Here is a 23,080-nt window from a genome sequence, read left to right as displayed (position 1 = left end):
TATTACGTATTGGTACAAACCATTCTGGAAATCAGTCTGGAGAGTTCCTCAGAAAGTGGACAACTGACACTGCCTAGGGACCCAGCTTATACCTCTCCCTTTGAGCACATGGCACGCAAAGATACAACATATAACAAAGAAACATGCTCCACTATGTTCATACGTAGCCTTGATGGAGTATGGCTAGAAGCTGGAAATAACCCAGACGCCCTTCAACAGAGGAATGGATTACAGAAAATGTATTTTCTGTCTACACAATGGAGAATATTACCATTCACAAACACGACTTTAAGCTGGAAATTCGTGAGGCAAAATGGTTGGAACTGGAAAATATCATCCTGAGGTGAGGTGAAACCTAGCTCAAGAAAAACATACATGAGTGTGCACTCATTGATAAGTGGCTACTCATAGCCCCAAATGCTTGAATTAATTCCTAGATGCCTATGAAACAAAGTGAAATCAAAGATGGATTGATCAAAATGTGAATGCTTTCTACCTCTTCTATGCTGTGCAGAATAAGAATACCCTTGGCAGGGAGAGAGAAGCAAAGATTAACTAGAGGCAGAAGGAACACCCATTCAGAGGCCGCTACATGTGGCATACACAAGTACAGCCATCCAATTAGGCTAAGATGGATGAAGCAAAGAGATGCTAGAACCGACAGGAGCGGATGTAGATCGGCCTCGCAGACACAGCCAGAATACAGCAAAGCTACGAGAGCGAATGCCAGCAGCCGACTCACTGAACTGGAGGAAATAGGACCCCGATGGAAGGAATCAGAAGAACTGGAAGAGGCTGAAGGGCCTCGACTGCGAGCCCCATATGAAATGCTAATGCCACCTTCAGAGCACTGGGGACCAAGCCACTACCTAAAGACTAGCACATGGACTGACCCTGGACTCTGGACCTCTTAGCGTAGCAATGAATATCCTAGTCAGAGCACCAGGTGGAGGGAAGCCCTGGGTCCCATGCTAGACTGAACACAAGTGAGCTAGGATTGTTGGGAAAGGGCGGCGTGGAGGGAGGATGGGAGGAACACCCATAAAGAAGAAGGGAGAGAGGGAGATGCTTGCCCACAGGAAACCCATGAAGCGGGAATAACACTTTGAAATGTATATAAGAAATACTTCAGTTGATCCAAGAGAGAGAGAAAGATAGACTACAGAATCTGAAGAACCCCATTAAAAAGTGCGCAGGGTGTAGCCAGGATTTAGCTCAGTAGTAAAATGCAAGCGCTTACTACAGCGCAAAGGCCTCGATTGGTCTGGGCAGCTCACCTGAGAAAAAGAGAAAAAGAGTCGGGTGCAGAAACGACACAAAATTCTCGTTTGAGGAATGTGCCATGATAGCTGAAGACTAAAGAAAGGTTCGAGCATCCCTTAGTCATCAGGGAATGCAAATCAAAAACAACCCTGATTCACCCTCACACTGTGGCCAGAGATGCCCTGAAATTCTACAAACTTCAGGATGACAACAGACAGTTGGACAAAGTAGAATGTACGGAGAGGCAGCGGAACATCCCTCAGTTGATGATGGATTTGCATCTGGTGCAACACTTTGGGAAAATCAGTCTAGCAGATCCTCAGAAGAATTGGGACACAGTGAAACTGCAGACAGGATCTACCACTCTGTGCGGCATGTACCTTAAAGATACTCAACTATATAATAGTGACTGTTACAAGCTACTCTGTTCTACGCATCCTTATTTATAATAGCGAAGCTGGAAAGAAAAGAACCCAGATGTCCCTTCAACACAGGACAGATACAGGAAAATATGATACATCTGGCACAGTAGAGCTACTCAGCTGGCCAAGTGCACTGATGACTTCATGAACTTTACAAGCAAAACATATGGAGCAGAAAATATCATCCACAGGTCAGGTAAACCCAATCACACACACACACAAAAGAGAGAAACCACATGGCACTGCACTTTCACTGACCAGTGGATATTAGCCCCCAGCCTCAGGATTACCCGAAGATACAATCTCACAACCACATCACTGCTCAAGAAGGACAGTCAAAAGTGCAGATTCTTTGAAGTCCTCTCTAGAAGAACAAAAATATCTATGGGAAGAGAGAGGTGACAAAGTTTCTGGGCAGAGAGCTCAGGAATGATTGACCAGAGTCAGCTACCACCTGGGGATACAGCACATGTAGGCCAGTCAGAAGATACTGACAACAAGTAGATTTGGTGCCAGTCACATGAAACCTGAAAGGGGACAATATACTACGCCGCCAAAACCCAGTAGCTAGTGGTGGTGCGAAGAAATGCATGCTGACAGGACCCTAATACTGCTGTCTCTGAGAGACAAATACCAAGTGAATGCTAGCCACGCATTGAATTGAGAATGGGACTCATTATGGAAGAGTTAGAGTGAAAAAGATTGAAGGAACTGAAGAGATTTGCAAACCCATAAGACCTCAACAATACCAACCAACCAGAGCTCCCAGGACTAAACCACCATCCAAGAGAGTACATCGATACAGATTCAGCTCTATCGCTATGTGCAGCAGAGGAGCATTGAGCACGCCAAGAGGAGAAAGTTTTTGAGTTTTGCAAGGGCGTTGAGACCCTCCAGTGTATGCAAAATGTCTCAAGGACAGAGCAGGAAGAGGTTGGGATGTTATGGGTGCCGAGAGGGGACCACCACTTTGAGCTATACAACATCTGCTAGAATACTCATCTCATAAATAATAGTTGCAAAGTCCAACATCTCTAACCATCGATGCGGATGGGATCCAGTTGATCCCAAAATGTCGACACGGTAAGGGATAGGAATGCCTGCACTGGTGAGAACAATAGCCACCGAGGAATTCTATGCGAGCCACATAAGATCCTGACGAGCAGATTAGACTGAAAGCCACAGAAAACCTGCAAAGCAGCTGACTGACCTCTACAGCGTTCACGTATGATATCCCATTCTTCTGACAACACAAGCACATTGGAATGCTAGAAAATGGTAACAAAGCATACCTTTCCCTCCGACGCAAAGCTTTACATGGTCCAGAATCCAAAAACAAGACACACATGACTACTGCTGTCTATCTCAGATGTTGCAGCAAACCAGATTGGCAACATGACAGGGCATGAGCAGTGATTCAATCTTATGGTGGTACTGTAGAATGCTCAGGCCTAAAAGCTAAGAAAATGAACAACATGCAAAAAGTGAGCATGTCATTGGAAATAGAGTCAGTGGTACTGGGATACCAGAATGCAAGTACAAACTGAGAGAAAGTGGAACTTACCACACCGTAGATGATTTAGAAAAGAAGCATTCCTATGATCTGGAGATCAGGAACACAGACCCGATATACTCACCACTGGAAACTAGAGAAATGATGAGGATCAGAAAATCTGTGACTTAGGAATCCTGGATGTACACAAAAATGAAAATATATTTATTTCCATTCAATGCTGAGATATTAGTTTCCCAGGACTGAGATGACACATCCCTGCTTGAGGATATCTCCTGCTGACTGTGCAATAAAAATCACTGCAGAAACACATGCACAAGACATCTCTGTGCACTCCCAGATGCGGGAGCTCAGACCTAGCAGGTGTAATAGACTGACATGGATTCTCGAGGAAGAAAAACATGATTACATGGCTAGAGTAAATTCTATCGAACCATGGTATTTCTGGACTCTGAATTTGAGATTTAATTTGGGTTATCTGATCACCTAACATGCTACTGTACCGAGGTGATAACGGTTGATGGATCGTAGCCAGACACCTATAGCTATCAGAGCTATATCAGAAGCTGGAAATAGAAGTCTGAACCTAATCTCTTCTATACTGTCGTAGTACATTCTTCTCTCGTTCCAGTGACTCGAAGCCAAAGCATAAGCAACAGCTGTACAAAGATCTGGCATAGGAGTGAAAGTAATAGAAAAGGAATGCCAAGTCTATCTCAAAGTATTAGTACTGACAGCACTGTAGACCTGCATAGGCTACTATGACCCAATCATCCATTCAGATTTGAAAGTAGAAAAGCAGGAAAGGTCTGAGGACATTCAGCGACTTTTCATGCTGTCTCATGCTATGAGACATGACAGAGAACTGAGAATTCTTCTACTGATTTGTTGCCGTGCAATTTATGTGTGTACTACCGATATTTGATGATTATTCACATCTGAGTAAACTAAGAAGATAAACTCCAGCAGTGGCCACAAATCTAGTGATTAAAATGTATTTGCACATATCTTTAAACCAGAGTAATGCCCACCGACACATAGAGAAAATAGAGGAAAACATGACATCTTAACTGGTGGGTCTGTCAGAGGGTACTACAATGCTTCTGAAGAATAGCTATTCTGTAAAATGACACAAGACGTGGACTTTTGATCCCGCACAAAAGAAATAAGTCCAGAATAAATGGCTATTGGTATTGAGAGACCTGAGAAGAATTTCCCAGCCTATGTATCGCATTAATTAATTTCTAACATTTTTGGGGAGTGAGCAAATCAAATTGGAAAGGAAGAATTTTAAAGGAAGAGTAGGTCAACCTGCTAACAATAGGCATGTGGGCAGCAGAAACCTTTACAGTGGAAGGAGAGAGCTGAATAGAAACCATCTACCGAGACCACGGTAGTAACTTGACTTTGTGTACAGTAATCATAGACTGGGGTCAGAAAATGTTGATGAGCTCACAGAAAACGAAATTATTATGAGTTCCAAGACCTGCTGAAAGAAAGGAAGCAGTAAATCAAGAAAAAGTAGAATGAAACTAGCGAGAAATAGTTGAAGAACAGAATTTAAACTCAACTTCTGGAGAGCTTTAGGTATCATTTGTCCACAGGATGGGCCCCCAGGCGTGGTGATTAAAGCATAGTAGACTATCTTATGTTAGCAGGTCTCAAGGAATTTTTAATATAAATAAATAGAAACATTCCAGCAATGGAGGTATCCCAAAAGGACTAATTTTAAAGAACCGACAGACTAGTATCAGAAGTAGATTACATAAAGAATGATGATGCGCAATGTTGTTGGAACATGTGACACCTCTCCTGGCAAGTAAAACTTATCATCAGCCAATAGAGTTCTGTATAATCATCTTATAATTGAAAAAGAGCATGAAGAATAATAAAAGGCACTTGAAATAAAGAATATAATCACAATCACAGGACACTCATCATGAGGAAACTATTTCTGTTTCATATTGCACCTCTGAGACTGCTCTAGCAGTTATAGAGGCTAGACAACCACGGATTTTCTGTAGGAATGCACAGGTCTCTTTATAACAAATACAATTTTTAGATTTCTAATGCATAGTCCATGACTCCACCTAAATCAAACAAGCCCAACAAAAACTTATATCAAAAAAAAAGCTGAACCAAAATCCTCTCAGAAATTGAAGTCCTCTTGTACCATATCAATGGAAAAATAATAACAACATGCCTTCCTAATATTATGAATTAATAGTATGTATTCTCACCGAGCAGCACTTGTAGAAGTGAAGACACAGATTTAAAAGAACAATTCCAAGCACAAATTAAGAATTCAAGGATTCAAAGAGGATTTTATCAAATATTCAATGATCTTAAAGAAGACCAAAGTTTAACCAAAGTAAAACAATCAAACTACAGCCAACTATATGTACAGCAAAAGATTGGTAAGCTAGAAAATATAAAGATCCCAAAAGATAAAAACACCTCATAAAACTTCAAAGAAAGTTGACCATAGGTTTAAATACTAGACAATATCCCCAAAGAAGAAATGAGTATTCATGCAATATCTGAAGATGTTCAAAGCGTCACCATTGCAAGATGGAAATAGCTGCCTCAGATTTCATCCCACCCAGGCAAAATTGTATATCACCAAGAATCCAAAGATCAAAAAATGCTGATGAAGATGTAGGGAAAGAACACTAATTTGCGCTGTTGGTAAGAATGCAACATTTTGATACCATGCAGTAGCAATCAGGGGATGACGGATCACATTAAATGTACAACACTGGTGTAGTAATTCATACCGTCTATGATATCAATTTGATGCAAGCAAGAGTCATCAAATATGAGATTTTGGATCAGAAAACAAATACCCATAAGATCAGACCACACCCAAGCAAGTTTAGAAATATGTCTAGGATTGCTGTGGGTGTTACCATGGAGTTCTATAAAGATAAAGGCTGGCGTTTCATAAGTAGCAAAACTACTGGGTAGCACTCCTCAGACCTTGCTCAAAGATCCCATATTCATGCTCCTGTCCTGCTTTGACTCCCATATATCCATTCATTTTATTATAAATCAGATGCAAAGTTGCATGAATAGCCCAAGTAGCTTGATAATGGAATTCATCACATAGCCAGTAATCTTAACTATATACACCACTTCCCTGACATGCCTTGGTATATATTCTCCTAAGATTTAATGTCCCAATAAAGTCCTTTTCAGGAAAAGCCAGAAGAGACTACACTCAAGTCGTATTTCTGATTCTAGAGGAAAGTATCAATCTAGCGCCAGGCTGAGACCCTGCACAGGGTCCTGGAGCAAGGTGGCAGGCCTCTGTTGCTGCTCAAGAGAGAGCTGACAGCACGCCTGGCCAAGGAGCGACCCAGGCCAAGACCAGAGGCAAGACCAATCTTCTGCTCTCTGGGGTGACTTATCCGCAGAACTCAGGACACACAGGGTACCTCTGGGACCGGATAATTTTGGTTTTGTTGAGCTGAACTCACTGAACCCGGCCCACAACTCCTGCCCTGCAACCTATTTAGAGAGAGAGAGAGAGATAATGCCTGGCCACAAGGGGAATTTCTGAGGACTGGTAGGCAGGAGAGACCTCCCAGCTGCCTCACAACATCCCATGCAAGAGGGAAACTGTATAAGGCCCTCTAAGTACAGGAACATAGAGACAAAGAAGCTGTGCAGGTCCCCACGGTCCAGATAATGTGCCCAGATCTGGGTGAACCTGGTCAAACAGCTCCCTGCACCCAAAATTCGTGGGAGGAAGCTAGACCTCTCAGAGGGACAGATAAACCACATGGGAAGCCAGAGACATCCACTCTCTAAGCCACATTTCCTGACTCCTAGAGAAAAATTTGCCTAGTGCCATCTGGGGACCTCGTGCACAGGGGACCTCAAGAAAGGTAAGCAGGCCATTCTGTTGCTGCCCTCACAGAGAGCTGAACGTTAGTCACTGGAGGAGCGCCAATTTTCAGGCCTGAGTCCAGATACACTAACTTTTCTGCCATAAGTGACACAGCTCTGGTGGATTCAGAAATATGTGAATAATGGAAAAGCAAGTGACAGGAAGACAATATTCTTGGAAAGCAGAACACCCTATTCCCATAATCATTGAAAGAAAACAGGAAAACAGGCTCCAGTATCTCTAAATACATCAAGTTTGCTAGAAGGTCTTGACATTGTCAGAAGAGAGAACAAGGCAACACTAGAGACAACTGATGGTGAGAGGCAGGCACAGGAATCAAGCAACAGCAAGACTACATGGTATCATTGTATGCACTCCTCCTCACCAAAGCAAAAACACTGATATCCAACACACTATGCTAAAGATCTGATTTTAAATCACATTTGTTCATGTAGATGGAGACGCCAAGAAAGACATAAAGAACTCCCTTTAGAGAAAACGCAGAAAACATAACAAATGTAAGTAGAGGCCATTGAGAGGAATCACAAAACTTCCTGGAAAGAATTTATAGGAAACACACCTTAAAACAGGTGGAAGGAAATCTAAAATGAAATGGAAGTAACAAAGCAGCACAAAGGGAGGATGACCCTGGACATAGAAAACTAAAGAAGAGACAAGGAGCCGAGAGGCATCACCAACAAACACAAGATAAGAGAGAATTCAGGAGCAGAAGATTTTACAGAAACTGACGACACAATCTGCTCAAAGAGGCAAATGGTGTCTACTTGGTCCAAAAGACACAGTAAACTCCAATGACACATTAAACTTAAGGATAATAGGTATAGAGAGTGATTCTGCATTCAGTAGTAACAGTAGAAATGTGTCCTCAATTCTAAAAAGAAAGAGATGCCCATATAGACATACAAGAAGCCTACAGAACTCAAGAGATTGGACCAGAAAGAAAATCCTCCATCAAGATAATAGTCAAAAACAATAAAATGCACAAAACAAAGAAAGAATATTAAAAAACAGAAGGGAAACGGTCATAACATACATAAAGGCAGACCTAATCAGAATTAACCAGACTTTCGACAGAGAGAAGGAAGCCAGAAGATCCTGGAGAGATGTCATACAGACCTCAAGATGAAACATGCAAATGTACATCCCACGCTATCACTAGTATCCCCAAACCTCTCACCAACATAGGATGGAGAAACCAAGACATTTCATGATGTGCATCAAAATTCAATACCAGTCATCTTTTCTACAAATCAAGCTCCATAGAGGATACAATGGTAGCCCAACAAAGGGTATGTTACACGGCCTAGAAAAACCAAACTAATTGCCTTACAAATAAAACAAAGAGAAGAAAGTTAATACAAACATAATCTCATCCGAATACGACACAACAGGAAGCAATAAATCACTCTTCCACATCTCTCTGTTAACAATGAACCTGACTCCCCCAGGTATTTATAGACTGAACAAATTGGACAGGCAATGATGACCCTGGATCTGTCAGCTTACAAGAGAAAACACCTCAGAGACAAAAGACAGACTCTACCAGAGATATTAAGTAAACAATTTCAAACAATGGCTGTAAGCAGAGCAGAAAACTCATAAATCTGAGTGCTCGCAGAAAGAAACAGAGAGAGACATATCAAAAGAGTTTGACAGCACACTCCAAAAAGGCCTCTAGGACAAAAGGCTAAAGAGTATCAGGTGTGAGATATAGTAAGGTAGAAATAATCAAATCAGAGCTTTGAAATCAACCAAGTAGTAGAAAAACAGTAAAAATTAGAGTGAACTTTCAGCAGAAACTAAAAGTTGGTTCTTTGAGAAGTCAACAAGAAAGATAAACGCTAGCAGATTTTGCCATAACTACAGAGGACACAGAGAGTGGCCCAAATTAACAAAATTCAGAAATGAAAAGTGATATAACTACAAATCAGAGGAACGAAAATCAGACAAGAACCTACATTCTATGAAGCCACACCATTTTATACCTAAACCACACAAAGACCCAACAAAGAAAGAGAACTTCAGACCAATTTCTTTATGAATATCGATTTAAAAATACTTTAATAAAATTCTGGCAAACCGAATCCAAGAGCACATCAAAAAATCATCCACCATGATCAAGTAGGCTTCATCCCAGGCATGCAGGGATGGTTTAATATACGGAAAACCATCAACGGATCCATTATATAAAACAAACTGAAAGAACAAAACCACATGATCATTTCATTAGATGCTGAGAAAGCATTTGACAAAATTCAACACCCTTCATGATAAAAGTCCTGAAAGAATAGGAATCAAGGCCCATACCTAAACATAGTATATAAAGCCATACAGCAAACCAGTACTAACATTAAACTAAATGGAGAGAAACTTGAAGCAATCCCACTAAAATCAGGGACTAGACAAGGCTGCCCACTCTCTCCCTACTTATTCAATATAGTTCTTGAAGTTCTAGCCAGAGCAATCAGACAACAAAAGGAGGTCAAGGATACAGATCGAAAAGAAGAAGTCAAAATATCACTATTTGCAGATGATATGATAGTATATTTAAGGATCCCAAAAAGTTCCACCAGAGAACTACTAAAGCTGATAAACAACTTCAGCAAAGTGGCTGGGTATAAAATTAACTCAAATAAATCAGTAGCCTTCCCTCTACACAAAAGAGAAACAAGCCGAGAAAGAAATTAGGGAAACGACACCTTCATAATAGACCCAAATAATATAAATACCTCGGTGACTTTTAACCAAGCAAGTAAAAATTTGTACAACAAGAACTTCAAGACTTGAAGAAAGAAATTGAAGAAGACTCAGAAGATGGAAAGATCTCCCATGCTCATGGATTGGCAGGATTAATATAGTAAAAATGGCCATTCTACCAAAAGTGATCTACAGATTCAATGCAATCCCCATCAAAATACCAATCCAATTCTTCAAAGAGTTAGACAGAACAATTTGCAAATTCATCTGAATAACAAAAACCCAGGATAGCTAAAACTATCCTCAACAATAAAAGGACTTCAGGGGAATCACTATCCCTGAACTCAAGCAGTATTACAGAGCAATAGTGATAAAAACTGCATGGTATTGGTACAGAGACAGACAGATAGACCAATGGAATAGAATTGAAGACCCAGAAATGAACCCACACACCTATGGTTACTTGATTTTGACAAAGGAGCCAAAACCATCCAATGGAAAAAGATAGCATTTTCAGCAAATGGTGCTGGTTCAACTGAGGTCAACATGTAGAAGAATGCAGATCGATCCATGCTTATCACCCTGTACAAAGCTTAAGTCCAAGTGGATCAAGGACCTCCACATCAAACCAGACACACTCAAACTAATAGAAGAAAACTAGGGAAGCATCTGAAACACATGGGCACTGGAAAAAATTTCCTGAACAAAACACCAATGGCTTATGCTCTAAGATCAAGAATCGACAAATGGGATCTCATAAAACTGCAAAGCTTCTGTAAGGCAAAGGACACTGTGGTTAGGACAAAATGGCAACCAACAGATTGGGAAAAGATCTTTACCAATCCTACAACAGATAGAGGCCTTATATCCAAAATATACAAAGAACTCAAGAAGTTAGACCGCAGGAAGACAAATAACCCTATTAAAAAATGGGGTTCAGAGCTAAACAAAGAATTCACAGCTGAGGAATGCCGAATGGCTGAGAAACACCTAAAGAAATGTTCAACATCTTTAGTCATAAGGGAAATGCAAAATCAAAAAACAACCCTGAGATTTCACCTCACACCAGTGAGAATGGCTAAGATCAAAACTCAGGTGACAGCAAATGCTGGCAGGATGTGGAGAAAGAGGAACACCTCCATTGTTGGTGGGATTGCAGACTGGTACAACCATTCTGGAAATCAGTCTGGAGGTTCCTCAGAAAATTGGACATTGAACTGCCTGAGGATCCAGCTATACCTCTTGGGCATATACCCAAAAGATGCCCCAACATATAAAAAAAAAGACACGTGCTCCACTATGTTCATCGCAGCCTTATTTATAATAGCCAGAAGCTGGAAAGAACCCAGATGCCCTTCAACAGAGGAATGGATACAGAAAAATGTGGTACATCTACACAATGGAATATTACTCAGCTATCAAAACAATGACTTTATGAAATTCAGAGGCAAATGGTTGAACTGGAAAATATCATCCTGAGTGAGCTAACCCAATCACAGAAAGACACACATGGTATGCACTCATTGATAAGTGGCTATTAGCCCAAATGCTTGAATTACCCTAGATGCCTAGAACAAATGAAACTCAAGACGGATGATCAAAATGTGAATGCTTCACTCCTTCTTTAAAAGGGGAACAAGAATACCCTTTGGCAGGGAATAGAGACGCAAAGATTAAAACAGAGACAGAAGGAACACCCATTCAGAGCCTGCCCCACATGTGGCCCATACATATACAGCCACCCAATTAGACAAGATGGATGAAGCAAAGAAGTGCAGACCGACAGGAGCCGGATGTAGATCGAACTCCTGAGAGACACAGCCAGAATACAGCAAATACAGAGGCGAATGCCAGCAGCAAACCACTGAACTGAGAACGGGACCCCTGCTGAAGGAATCAGAGAAAGAACTGAAGAGCTTGAAGGGGCTTGAGACCCCATATGAACAACAATGCCAAGCAACCAGAGCTTCCAGGGACTAAGCCACTACCTAAAGACTATACATGGACTGGACCCTGGACTCCAACCTCATAGGTAGCAATGAATATCCTAGTAAGAGCACCAGTGAAAGGGAAGCCCTGGTCCTGCTAAGACTGAACCCCAGTGAACTAGATTGTTTGGGGAGGCAGCAATGGGGGAGGATGGGGAACACCCATATAGAAGGGGAGGAGGGGTTAGGGGATATTCCCGAAACCGGAAGGGAATAACAATTGAAATGTAAATAAGAAATACCAAGTTAATAAAATAAAAAATAAAGAAATAAAAAAAAAGATTCTCATACAAAAGAATTTTCACTTACCCTTTCCTGCCCCCAGTCATTTATTCATGGACAAGCAAAATTTGTTGAAGAGTGGGGACAGAGCCTTGGAAACCTAGAAAGAAGGCAGGGCAGGGATACAAGTGTAGGAAGAACCATAAAAATGTCCTCAGGCTCTGGAAATCCTGGTGTGGAAGAAGATCCAGGAAGCAGTGTCAAATTGAGTTTTAATGGGAGGAAGGAAAGAGCGGAAATGAGAGGACATTTACCAAGGATGCTGCAGCAGGGCTTTCTGTTGGAGGGCTTTGAGCATGTCCAATGAAAATTTTAATAGAGCAAGAGAGTTGTGGAGGGGAGAAGGGGGAAGGATGGAGAGATTGAAGAGGGGCAAGAGAAGGAGGGAGAGAAGGCTGAACCGGGAAAAGACATTTTATGCCTGTGGGAGCCTGGAATCAATCCAGGTAGTGAGGACCCTCACAGCGTAACTAGAGCTCTTCTCATGCTTCTGAAAGCTATGTGTGGCCTCAGGAAGTGAGCTCGGCTGGATGGGCTAGCAGGACAAGGGTAAAGGGTAGTACCAACCCTTGGATGAGACACTGCCATGGCATTGAGCAAGTAACCAGGAAGGAACCAGTTTAGGAAACCATGCAATATAGTCTGTAGAATTTAAGGTGAGACTGCATTCCATTTTCAAAACAAAGTTATGCTAATTTCAGTGATCCCATCTATTTTCCTCATTGTTAGCATTTTGTAGTAATATAGTTGTTAATGAGTGAACATCATTAATTAATGTCCACAGTGCATTTACATTGCCTTAGTTTTAAGCCTAAATTATCCCCAAATTTTGGATGCTTTAATTCTAGCATAGAATTTTCTGTGTTAGAATTTATATACTATTTTCATATGATTGATTTGGGGCTATGGGTTGTAAGAAAGGCTAATGGATAGACTGGACTCATTACTCACATGGAGATCCATACATACCTAAATATGGCTTGCCACTTCTGATGTTGGCCCTATCATCTGACCAGAGCACTTTAAGGTCATTGTAATTTCTTCTTATCAGTATTGTACCCTTGAAGAATAACCCTGTCTGTGTTCAATGTACTCTTGAGTCAAGTGGCTCTACATAAGTTATTTAGGATTTTTTTAATTAAAAAATTTTCATTAATTAAAAAGAAAGAAAGAAAGATGCCATGGAGATGGTCACACAGCCCTCCTTGCCAAAGGGCAACCCAAAATGATGAATCAGGTTTTGTCCTGCTGCTGATTGGTTCATGTAGGGAGCAGCGCGGTAAAACAAAGATGGCGCTGACATCCGGCGCCCTCTCGTGGTAAATAACAGTACTGCGCATGCACGGGTTTGCCCCTGTCGTCAATCTGGCCGGGGCTGTACCATGCTAGAGGGGTGATTCGTGCTCTGCCAATCCCTGGAGGACAAGTAGCATAGGGTGATTCATGCTCCGCCAATCCCTGAAGGACAAGTAGCACAACCACAGCCTGTTGTATTGCAAATCCGGCAGAGCCTTTGCAAAGAGGTCCCTGTATCAGCAATGAGGCTGGTCCTGCAAAATAAAGGCTGTTGAGAAGAATCCGAACGTGTTCTGCGTCTTTCCTTGCTGGGCCGAGGTAATTCACAGGTTCAGACTAGAATGTGGCTTTTAGCCAAATAAAAAGCTAGTGGTTTTGCTGGCAGAAGAGGAAAGGCCAGGGAGAACAGCAGAGGGACAAGAGGAAATGAGAAGCACATGTAGAGACACAGTGGCAGGGAAGTCAGGTTATGCTAGACTTTGCCCCACCAAAAGACCAACATGAACTATCCAGATATCTCAGTGTCTTAATTAAACAATAATCAATCCAAACCCTTTTGGTCAGGAGGTAAGTCAATGGTTACATATCCCCAACCAATGCCTGGACTTCAAAGAGAAGTTGGTACAGGGAGACCAAATTAAAACCTAGGACTTAATTTTTACATTATATGCCAAAGCTTATAGAATCTCTGTCCCTGTTCTGCTGAGCTAGCAAAGATGACTAGCCACACTTTTCTTTCCATCTCCACTAATATTACCTATCATGTTTTGAGAAACTTTGCTTTTCACCCATTTCTTTAGCTGACTAATGGCTATGCATCTTCATGTGACTATGAAGCCAGAAGTTAAAATCATACAGAGCTAAAGCCCTATTTCTCACTATTTAAGTTCAAATACACATTGTAAAATAATCATTAAATAGGTAAAAATTTAAGTTTTTATTAATTAATTATTTTAATTATGTATATCCCAAAGGATGCCCCCTTCCAGTCCCCCTTGCAGATTTCTTTCCATTCCCATCCTCTTGGCCTATAAGAAGGTAGCCTCCTTTATTCCACTGGGACATCAAGTCAAGTTGCAACAGGATTAGGTGCATCCTTTCCCCACTGAGACTAGATAAGGAGTTCTTGCTACGTATGTTCCTGGGACTCTGACCAGCCCCTTGTGGGCTCTTTTTGGTGATGTCTTATTCTTCTAGGGAGAAAAAATGGTGAGACAACATTGTTGAACCTATGGAGTTATCATCCCCTTCAGTTCCTTCCATATTTCCCCTAACTCTTTAACAGGGTTATGGTTCATTTACCCAATGGAATATTACTCAGCTATTAAAAACAAGGACAGCCCCTTCCTTCAAGCAGGATTGCCTATCCAAAGGATGGGTATATTATTCTTTCCAAAAGTTGTACAAAGTTACAGTGCCCCTCCCTGTAAAAACTTCACCAGTTTCTTCTCCAAGAGTGATATAGGAGGCTACTGATGGGAACCCGGCTAACTGTTTGTCAGTTTCCTTCTTCTTCTCAGAAACAGTCAGTACTAACCTGTTGGGAGATCACACCACGGTGGTTCCTTAGGGCAGGGGAACCCGTAGACTTTCTTTCCCCTTTCTTGTACTTTTTTTTTTCATATAAAAATGGAACGCACAAAGAAAAAGAAAGGACATCATGAATTTTGCAGTCAAGTGGGTGGAACTGGAAAATGGCATGAGGTACCCAGACCCAAAAAGATGTGCATGATATGTACTCACTGAGAAGTGAATATTAGCCAAAAAGTACAGAATACCCATGTGTACATCCCACAAACCCTAGGAAGTTAAACAAGAAGAAAGACCCAAGTAAGTAAGTTTTAATCCTGCTTAGAAGGGGAAAGAAAATAATCATGGAAGGCAGAAGGAAGGAAGGAATTGGGTGGGAGCAGAAAGGGGGAAGGAGGACAGGTCAGGTATGGAAGGAGACAGGAGAGAAGCCCAGAGAGCTAGATATAAATGGAAACATGCAGCTGCAGGGAATGTGGAATGGGAGAATGTCTAGAGTTCCAGAAACCTGAGATAGAGGAGGCTTCTAGGACTCAATGTGGGTGACCTTAACTGAAGTGGACAGCAGTGGGGATATGGTGTTTGAAGAGACCATTCCAGTAGTTAGACAGGGCCCTCAGTGGACGGATGGAAACACCAACCCACCTTCAAATTTTTGACCCAAATTGTCAATTTTTCCCCTAACTTGTCCATAGTGGTCCCCAACCTCCTTCCAATGCTTCTCTGTGGGTATTTGCATCTGTTTCATTCAGTTGCTGGGTAAAGTCTCTCTGAGGACAGCCATGCAGGACTCCTGTTGGCAAGTACAACATAGCATCATTAATAGTGTCAGGGATTGGTGCCCACCCATGGGGCGGATCCCAAATTGGGCCAGTCACTGGTTGACCATTCCTTCAGACTCTGCATCATTTTTGCCCACCGTTTTAGACAAGAGCAATTTTCAGTCAAAGGTCTTATGGGTGGGTTGGTGCCCTTATCCCTCCACTGGGGGTCTTATCTGGCTACTGGAGATGATCTCTGTAGATTCCACTTCTGCACTGTTGGGCATTTAGGCTAAGGTCACCCATATTGAGTCCTGGGAGCCTCCTGAATCTCAGGTTACTACAGAGTCCCCTCAACCCCCATACCCAGCAGCTGTATATTTCCTTTCATCCTCCTGGCCATCTGGAACTCTCTCCTGTCTCTACCCATACCTGATACTGCCCGCTATTCCCCTCCCTCTCCCACCTCCTATACAGGTCCCTCTCCCCTCTACCTTCCATCCATATTTTGCCATCCCTTCTATGTGGGATATAAGCATCCTCACTTGGACCTTCCTTCTTGTTTAACTTCTTTGTGTCTATCAGATGTATCATGGGAATTCTATAATTATTGTCTAGGAACCACTTATCTTGAGTACATTCCATGCATGTACTTTTGGGTCGAGGTTATCTCACTCAGGGTGATATTTTCTAGTTGCATTCATTTGCCTGAAAAATTCATGATGTACTTGTTTTCTTTTTTATTTTATTTTCCATGGATATTTTATATTTCATTTTTTGCCTTTTTTCTGATTAACATTTTCTTAAATTCTGTTATCCCCTTCTTTCCCTCCCCCTCTCCCATAGCCCCTCCCCCCCCCCCCTCCCCCAACAATTTCACTGGGGTTCAGTCTTAGCTTCCCCGTCCATGAGGATGCATCCCCTTCCTCCCACCCACCCACTACCACATCAATGCCCTGGCATTTCCCTACATCAGGAAATGAGCCTTTATAAGAACAAGGACTTTTCCTCCTATTAATTATGGACAATGCCATCCTCTGCTATATATGTGGCTGGAGCCATGTGTCCCTCCATGTGTACTCATTGGTTGGTGGTTTTGTCCCTGGGAGATCTTGTTGGGTCTAGTTGGTTGATACTGTTGTTCTTCCTGTAGGATTGCAAACCCTTCCAGCTCCTTCAGTCTTTTCTCTAACTCCTCTATTGGGATCCCCATGCTCAGTCCAATGGTTAGCTACAGTCACCCTCATCTGTATCAATAGGGCTCTGGCAGAGCCTCTCAGGAAACATCCATATCAACCTGCTGTCAGCAAGCACTTGGCATCAGCAATAGTGACTGATTTTAATGGCTACATATGGGATGGATTTCCAGATGGGCAGTTTCTGGATGAACTTCTCTTCAGTCCCTGTTCTACTCTTTATCCCTGTATTTCCCCCATGAGTATTTATTTTGTTCTCCCTTCTAAGAAGGAATGAAGCATCTACATTTTGATCTTCCTTCTTTTTGAGCTTCCTATGATCTGTGAATGTTTTCTTAGATATCCCAAGCTTTTGGGCTAATAGCCACTTATCAGTGAGTACATACTATGTGTGTTCTTTTGAGACTTTACCTCACTCAGGATGATCTTTCTCATCCATTCAATATTACTCCATTGTATAAAGTGTACAGTTGAGAATTTGGGTTCTTTCCAGCTTCTGGCTATTATAAATAAGTAGAACATAGTAGAGGCTACTTGTTGCCATTTTTAATATAGGGTTATTTGAATTTTCTCTGAGTCTTACTTGGAGTTTCCTTTTTCCACATCCTCATTGACATTTTTGCTCTGAGCCATTTACTGGTTGGGGTGAAATCTTAGGGATTTCTCTGTGAAAAGATGTTGAACATTTTTATGTGCCTCATCCATTCTATTGGTTGAAATGTTTTGTTCTATTGACAGTGTTCTTTTGACATTAGCTTTATATTGAAGGTTTAAAGATCTTTTCCCAATCTTTGGTTGCTGTTTTTGTTCTATTGAGGTTCTTTTGCCTTACCCATTTATGAGGTCCCATTTATAGCCATTCTTGATCTTAAAGCATAAACCATTGGTGGTCTGTTTAGGAAATTTTCTCCTGTGCCCATGTGCTCGAAGCACTTCCTCACTTTCTTTTTTATTAGTTTCAATGTAACTAATAATTGCAAAAAATTATGATATCATATAATAATCTCAAAAATAAAACATAAAATACCCCTACATGCCTATTTGAAAATAAAGCCATTTCAACTTAAAATTAAATGATAGATGAAGATATATAGTCTACAAAAAGATATTTTCTTTCCAAGTTTTTGAATGGTTATTTCCAATATTCAGACAGCAGAATAACACAGACAAGGAAAATTGGAGGAATTGGTCATGAACCTTTTCCAGTCACATACAGATATGATTACTCAATGGTTAAGAGCAAGACCTCTTCATTTGTTACAGTATTTGTGATTCCATTTACATTATGCTATGTTATAGAAGATGAATGTAAGAAGAAAAATCACGTAATCACATTTACAAGTCGAATGTATTTTATAGAGACCATATATACAGAACAACAATATGGAAATGGTTGACAACTCTTTTGGCAAGTAAGGGGGAGAGAACAAGGAGCATAAATCAATAATATTGACTAACATGAGTGGAAGATGAAGTAAAATCAGTGCATACATTGCTTTCTATGGCTGTGATGAAACACCATAAACAAGGTCACTTATGAAAGAAAACATGTAATCTGTGACTTCATAGTTCCAGAGGGTTAGAGTCCATAACCATCATGGGAGAGTGCGTGGCAACAGGCAAAGGTGGCACTGGAGCAGCAGCTGACATCTTACATCTGAACCACATATCTGAAGCAGAGAGACACAGACAGACAGATGGACAGACAGACAGACAGACAGAGACAGAGAGAGTGCTGAGAATGGCACAGATCTTTAAAACCTCAAAAGCTCATCCCACTGACATACTTCCTAAAACAAGTCTTCACCTCATGATCTTTCTCAAAACATGGTACCAAATTTGGAGCTCTCATTCAGATACTTGAGTCTATTTGGACCATTCTCATATAGACCAGCATAGTTCACTCACTGAACTCCATAAGCTTGTACCCATATCATAATGGAAGATGCATTTAGCCCAACTTCAAAAGCCCCCCTAGTCTTTCACAGTCTCAACATGATTTAATAGTCCAACCTCTTGAAACTCAAAGAAATCACTTAAATGTAACTTCATGTCAATTCGAAAAGCCAAGTACACAGGCACAGATCACAAAATATCATTCCTAAGGAGTGGAGTAGGGGAATAGTGAGAAAATACTGGAGCAAAGTAAAATCAAAATCCAGTATGGTAAACTCCAAATCCTGTAGGTCCATATTTTGGTGTCGAAAAACAAAGATTACTCTGCACTTTCAGCTTTGTGACTGTAACACACTTCTCTCTCTTGGGCTGGTTTCACTCTCTCTATGCAGCTCTCCTTGACAAGTATACCATTGTTCTAGTATCTGAAACATTAGGGTCTCCAATGAGATAAAGATTTTATTTTCACCGTTTCTTCCAATGGCCTCTCCAGCCCTCCATGCAGGAACTCCCCTCCCATAGGCCTAGCTTCTGTGACCTTCCTTAACTTTGGAGGAAGAGTCTACAACATGATTATTCCTGCATCCTTCATGACTTGAAGGCCAGAATCATTTGGATGATGCTCCCAAGGTCTGCTACCTGCTTAATATGAGACCTGACTTCTCCCTGAATTACATTTCCATAAGCTTTGATTTATTCCTTTCATTTGTTGTTTTTGGTGAGTCTTTAAGTGTTTCCTTTTTGTGAGTTGGAAGCTGAGCTGGGTAAGGTCTTGCCATAGGGCAGCACTGTCTTTATTCCATTTTCAATAAGGCCTTTCTTTGAACTACTCATCTCTTTGAGCACAACGCTTAGCTCCAACATTAAATTCCCTAGTCTTCTTTTGCTCCTCAAATTGTACATTTTGGTATTCTTTTTAGCCTGCCTTTCCTTTTCTCATGATTGACCTAATACCCTGTGCAAAGAACATTACTCCAAATTTTTAGATGTAGCTTCAGGCAGATTTTTAGGGAAAGGGTAAGAAGTGGTCACAATCTTTTGCAAATATCCTAATAATGCTCTCTAGCCAGGTGCCAACATTGTTCCCTTTTGACACCTCTTGAGTTGGTTTTATCATCCACAGTTCGCAGCATTGCTGTCTCTCAAGCTTGTGCTTAAGGGACACTTATAGCAATAAACTGCTTTGCTATTCCAATGTCCCCAAATCTTTCACAATTTCTCAAAAGACAACATAGTCAGGTCTATCACACCATATCGAAGTTCCTGGTAGCAACTTATATCTTGGTTACATTTCTACTTACCCTGACCAAGTAAATGTCTACAAAAATTAATTGGGGCTCATTGTTCATTAGGGTTATGATCCAGGACTGTCATAGCAGAGACTGTGGCAGTAAGTCAGCAAATAAGCATCAATGGCACTCTAGCCATAGCTGATTGCATGTGTATGATCCACAAGCATATGACTGACACACACACACACACACACACACACACACACACACACACACACAAACAAAGTAGGGGGAGGAGCAATGTATGTTTCAAAGTGCATCTCCAACTTCTGAAGATCAGCCTCAATCATTTAAGGGTTCTCGAGAATGGGAAAATTGGATTGGTGCAAAATCAGCCTCAGCAAAAAATCAGGTCCAAGGTGACAGGTGACTCATTGCTGTTTTGTAGTTACAGCTGGAGACATTCTCTCTCTCTCTCTCTCTCTCTCTCTCTCTCTCTCTCTCTCTCTCTCTGTATGTGTGTGTGTGTGTATGGTTCCTGGGTTACTTCTGAATCCTGTAGAGCCACACACTTAGGAAGATTTGTTGACCTGTTTTTTTTAATCTGGGCACACCTAATTGTGCTTTATTTGAAAATACCACATATTGAATGTTTAAAACAAAAAATATAGAAAATGTTATTAAATATGCACAATTCAAGTAACAAATAATGTGGTATCAATAAAGTAATATAAATGTGAGGCAGGTTTGATTTCAAAAGAATGTAGTCTAGAGGATGTCATTGGAAACTTGTCATGAGAGATTTGAAAGTTAGAGAGATTGAAATCATGGCAAAGACAAGAGAAGAAAGAGAAGAGACATGAGAATGGAATGTCAAACAAGGTATTTTGAAGAGAATTACAGAGAGTTTTCACTTTCCTGTGTTCACATATATTGTTGGATCTCATTACAAAAACATGACAGAACTCTTCCAATGATAAAATGAAAGACATGGTGAACTTGAAGGTGAGGACTCCACTGGGTGACTAGAGCTTTGACAGACTTGTATTGAGATTGTACGAGTGAACAATGTATATTTGTTTACTAAGCAATTTATATGAGAAAGACCATCACTTCATATATTCTTTATAACTTATGGAAATTAATAAGGACTAGGATTATACAGTGTATCTATTTAACTCTTGAAACACTGGGAAAGGGGTGCTTTTAAACAAATAAAATTTTGCAAAATATAACATTTGTTTAAGCACAATAAATTTCAGTGACTAAAGAAATGCCATACTTTCCTACATTTCCTTTAGCCTTCTGATGAAAAATGTATTTGCCATTAATCATTAACAACCCCAGAACACTTATGAGGAGTCCCATCAAAATAAAATGGTGGACCCTCAGTAACACAGCTTCAGAAATGCTGCAGTCAGTGTATGACAAATCCTGTATGTCTCATCGTTCACATAAATGATTGTTGTCTTTTATAACTGATGAAAGATCAGGTAACAAGCTGAACAAGGTTGTGAAAACAGGTCCCATAGGTAAGAAAACTATTTCTCTCTTCAAAATAATATATCTTATCAAAGCAGCTCTCAGTTGCTGTACTAGACTGTTCTCAGTTCTTCAGGATTTCCTGAAGGACCCCTCTCTCCACCTTCTTCCTCAGGGGTGTCCTGTATGGCCCTCTGCAGAATCAGCTTCAGAGTCATCCTCTGGAACTTGCCATGCCTAATGGAGCCAACAAGGAAGTAAACAGTAGCATTGGCACAGATGTTAATACAGTATAGGTATAGTATATCATGTGAAAAACCACAAGCTCTAAAAGAAAAATTTTCTTCATTCCATTGGTCAACCATCCAGTAGATCCCAAAGGGAATGCCAAAGAGCAGGCAAAATAGCACCCTGAGTGAAATGGTCACATACAGCCTGGTCACATGAACCTGCTGTGATCCACAGGAGATCCTGAGAAGCAAGATGAGGCTGAAACAACATAGAACCACAAATAAAACAATTAACCATGCACTAGAGATAGAATTGATTATCTCACACCGATAATTGTCTAAGGTATTAAGCAGCAAGCTACATGTCTTCATCTGCAGGGCAGGAAACAGCAGGGATACAACCCAAAGCAAGACACAGATGACAGCTGATGTGAGTCTCAGACGTTGACGGTGATACCAGATGGGCCACATGACAGACAACCAGCACTCAATGCTAATGATGGTGATAATGCTCAGGCCAAAAAAATAAGCAAATATTGTCACAGTATCCAAAATCTGTCTAATGTACATTAAAATAGTGTAGCGGGTGAGGACAATAAGAAGGGAAAATAGGAAGTGAGAACACAGGAAGAGAAAGTCAGCCACAACCAGGTTGATGATGTAGGCAGAGAAGGCATTCCTATGATTCTGGAAGGCCAGGAACCACAGGACTATGCCATTTAGTACCATCCCAACAGGAGAAATGATGAGAGAAAGCAAACTCATGACTTGAAACTCGATGGTACAAAGTGAAAAATGAATGTTTTTATCCAATGTTGTGATATCTCTTAGTGATGTTCTTAGATCCATGCTTAGGAAAGCTCCACTAGTGTTCCTGTAACCAAAAAAATAATAATAATTAATTAAAATAAAATAAAATATATATGAGCACATGCTGTCTGTGTACTCCCTGATGCTTGTTAACACCTTGCTATATGTTAATGACTGACTTGGTACATAAGAAGTGAAATAGGATTGTAGACATTAAGGACATATCAAAACCAATATTTCTGAATTCTTAATTTAAATCCATTTTGTATTTATTTCAGCTATCTACAAGTTATGTCCTTCTACTGTTATGAGAATATCTGATATGCTCAGTTTAAACACTCAGTGTCTCAGGCTATGTTAGAAATAAAACTCTGAACTCAAATTTCTTTCAGTCATAAGACCAGTTCTTCTCTGCTGAAGGAATTTGGAAGCCAGAAGCATGACCAACAGTTGCTTACAATCCTGGATTGGGGAGCAAGGTATCCAATGGGAAAATATGGAAATCATGAATGACAATCATGAAGGGATTCCCAAGTCATACTAAGACAAGTATGAAAAACCAAACCTAT

At 40.8% G+C, this 23,080-nt stretch overlaps 2 protein-coding genes across 2 annotated transcripts in view; one reads left to right on the top strand and one right to left on the bottom strand.

The window, feature by feature from the left end:
* Rab3il1 (RAB3A interacting protein like 1) overlaps positions 1-3,878 on the top strand; it is a 10,185-nt gene extending 6,307 nt beyond the window's left edge. Inside the window, exons 9-10 of the mRNA XM_032895129.1 lie at positions 1,467-1,639; positions 3,830-3,878. Coding sequence (XP_032751020.1) covers positions 1,467-1,639; positions 3,830-3,878 — 222 coding nt within the window. The remainder of the gene's footprint in view (positions 1-1,466; positions 1,640-3,829) is intronic.
* Positions 3,879-21,584: 17,706 nt separating this feature from the next.
* On the bottom strand, positions 21,585-22,550 carry LOC116893300 (mas-related G-protein coupled receptor member B3-like). Its single transcript, XM_032895128.1, has one exon. It carries the CDS (start codon positions 22,548-22,550, stop codon positions 21,585-21,587), a length of 966 nt encoding a protein of 321 aa, XP_032751019.1.
* Positions 22,551-23,080: the final 530 nt, after the last annotated feature.

This window comes from Rattus rattus, chromosome 2 (assembly GCF_011064425.1).
Source record: "Rattus rattus isolate New Zealand chromosome 2, Rrattus_CSIRO_v1, whole genome shotgun sequence".
NCBI lineage: Eukaryota > Metazoa > Chordata > Mammalia > Rodentia > Muridae > Rattus > Rattus rattus.
The sequence above is the reverse complement of the archived record's forward strand: the minus strand, read 5'-3'. Positions and strand labels throughout refer to the sequence as shown.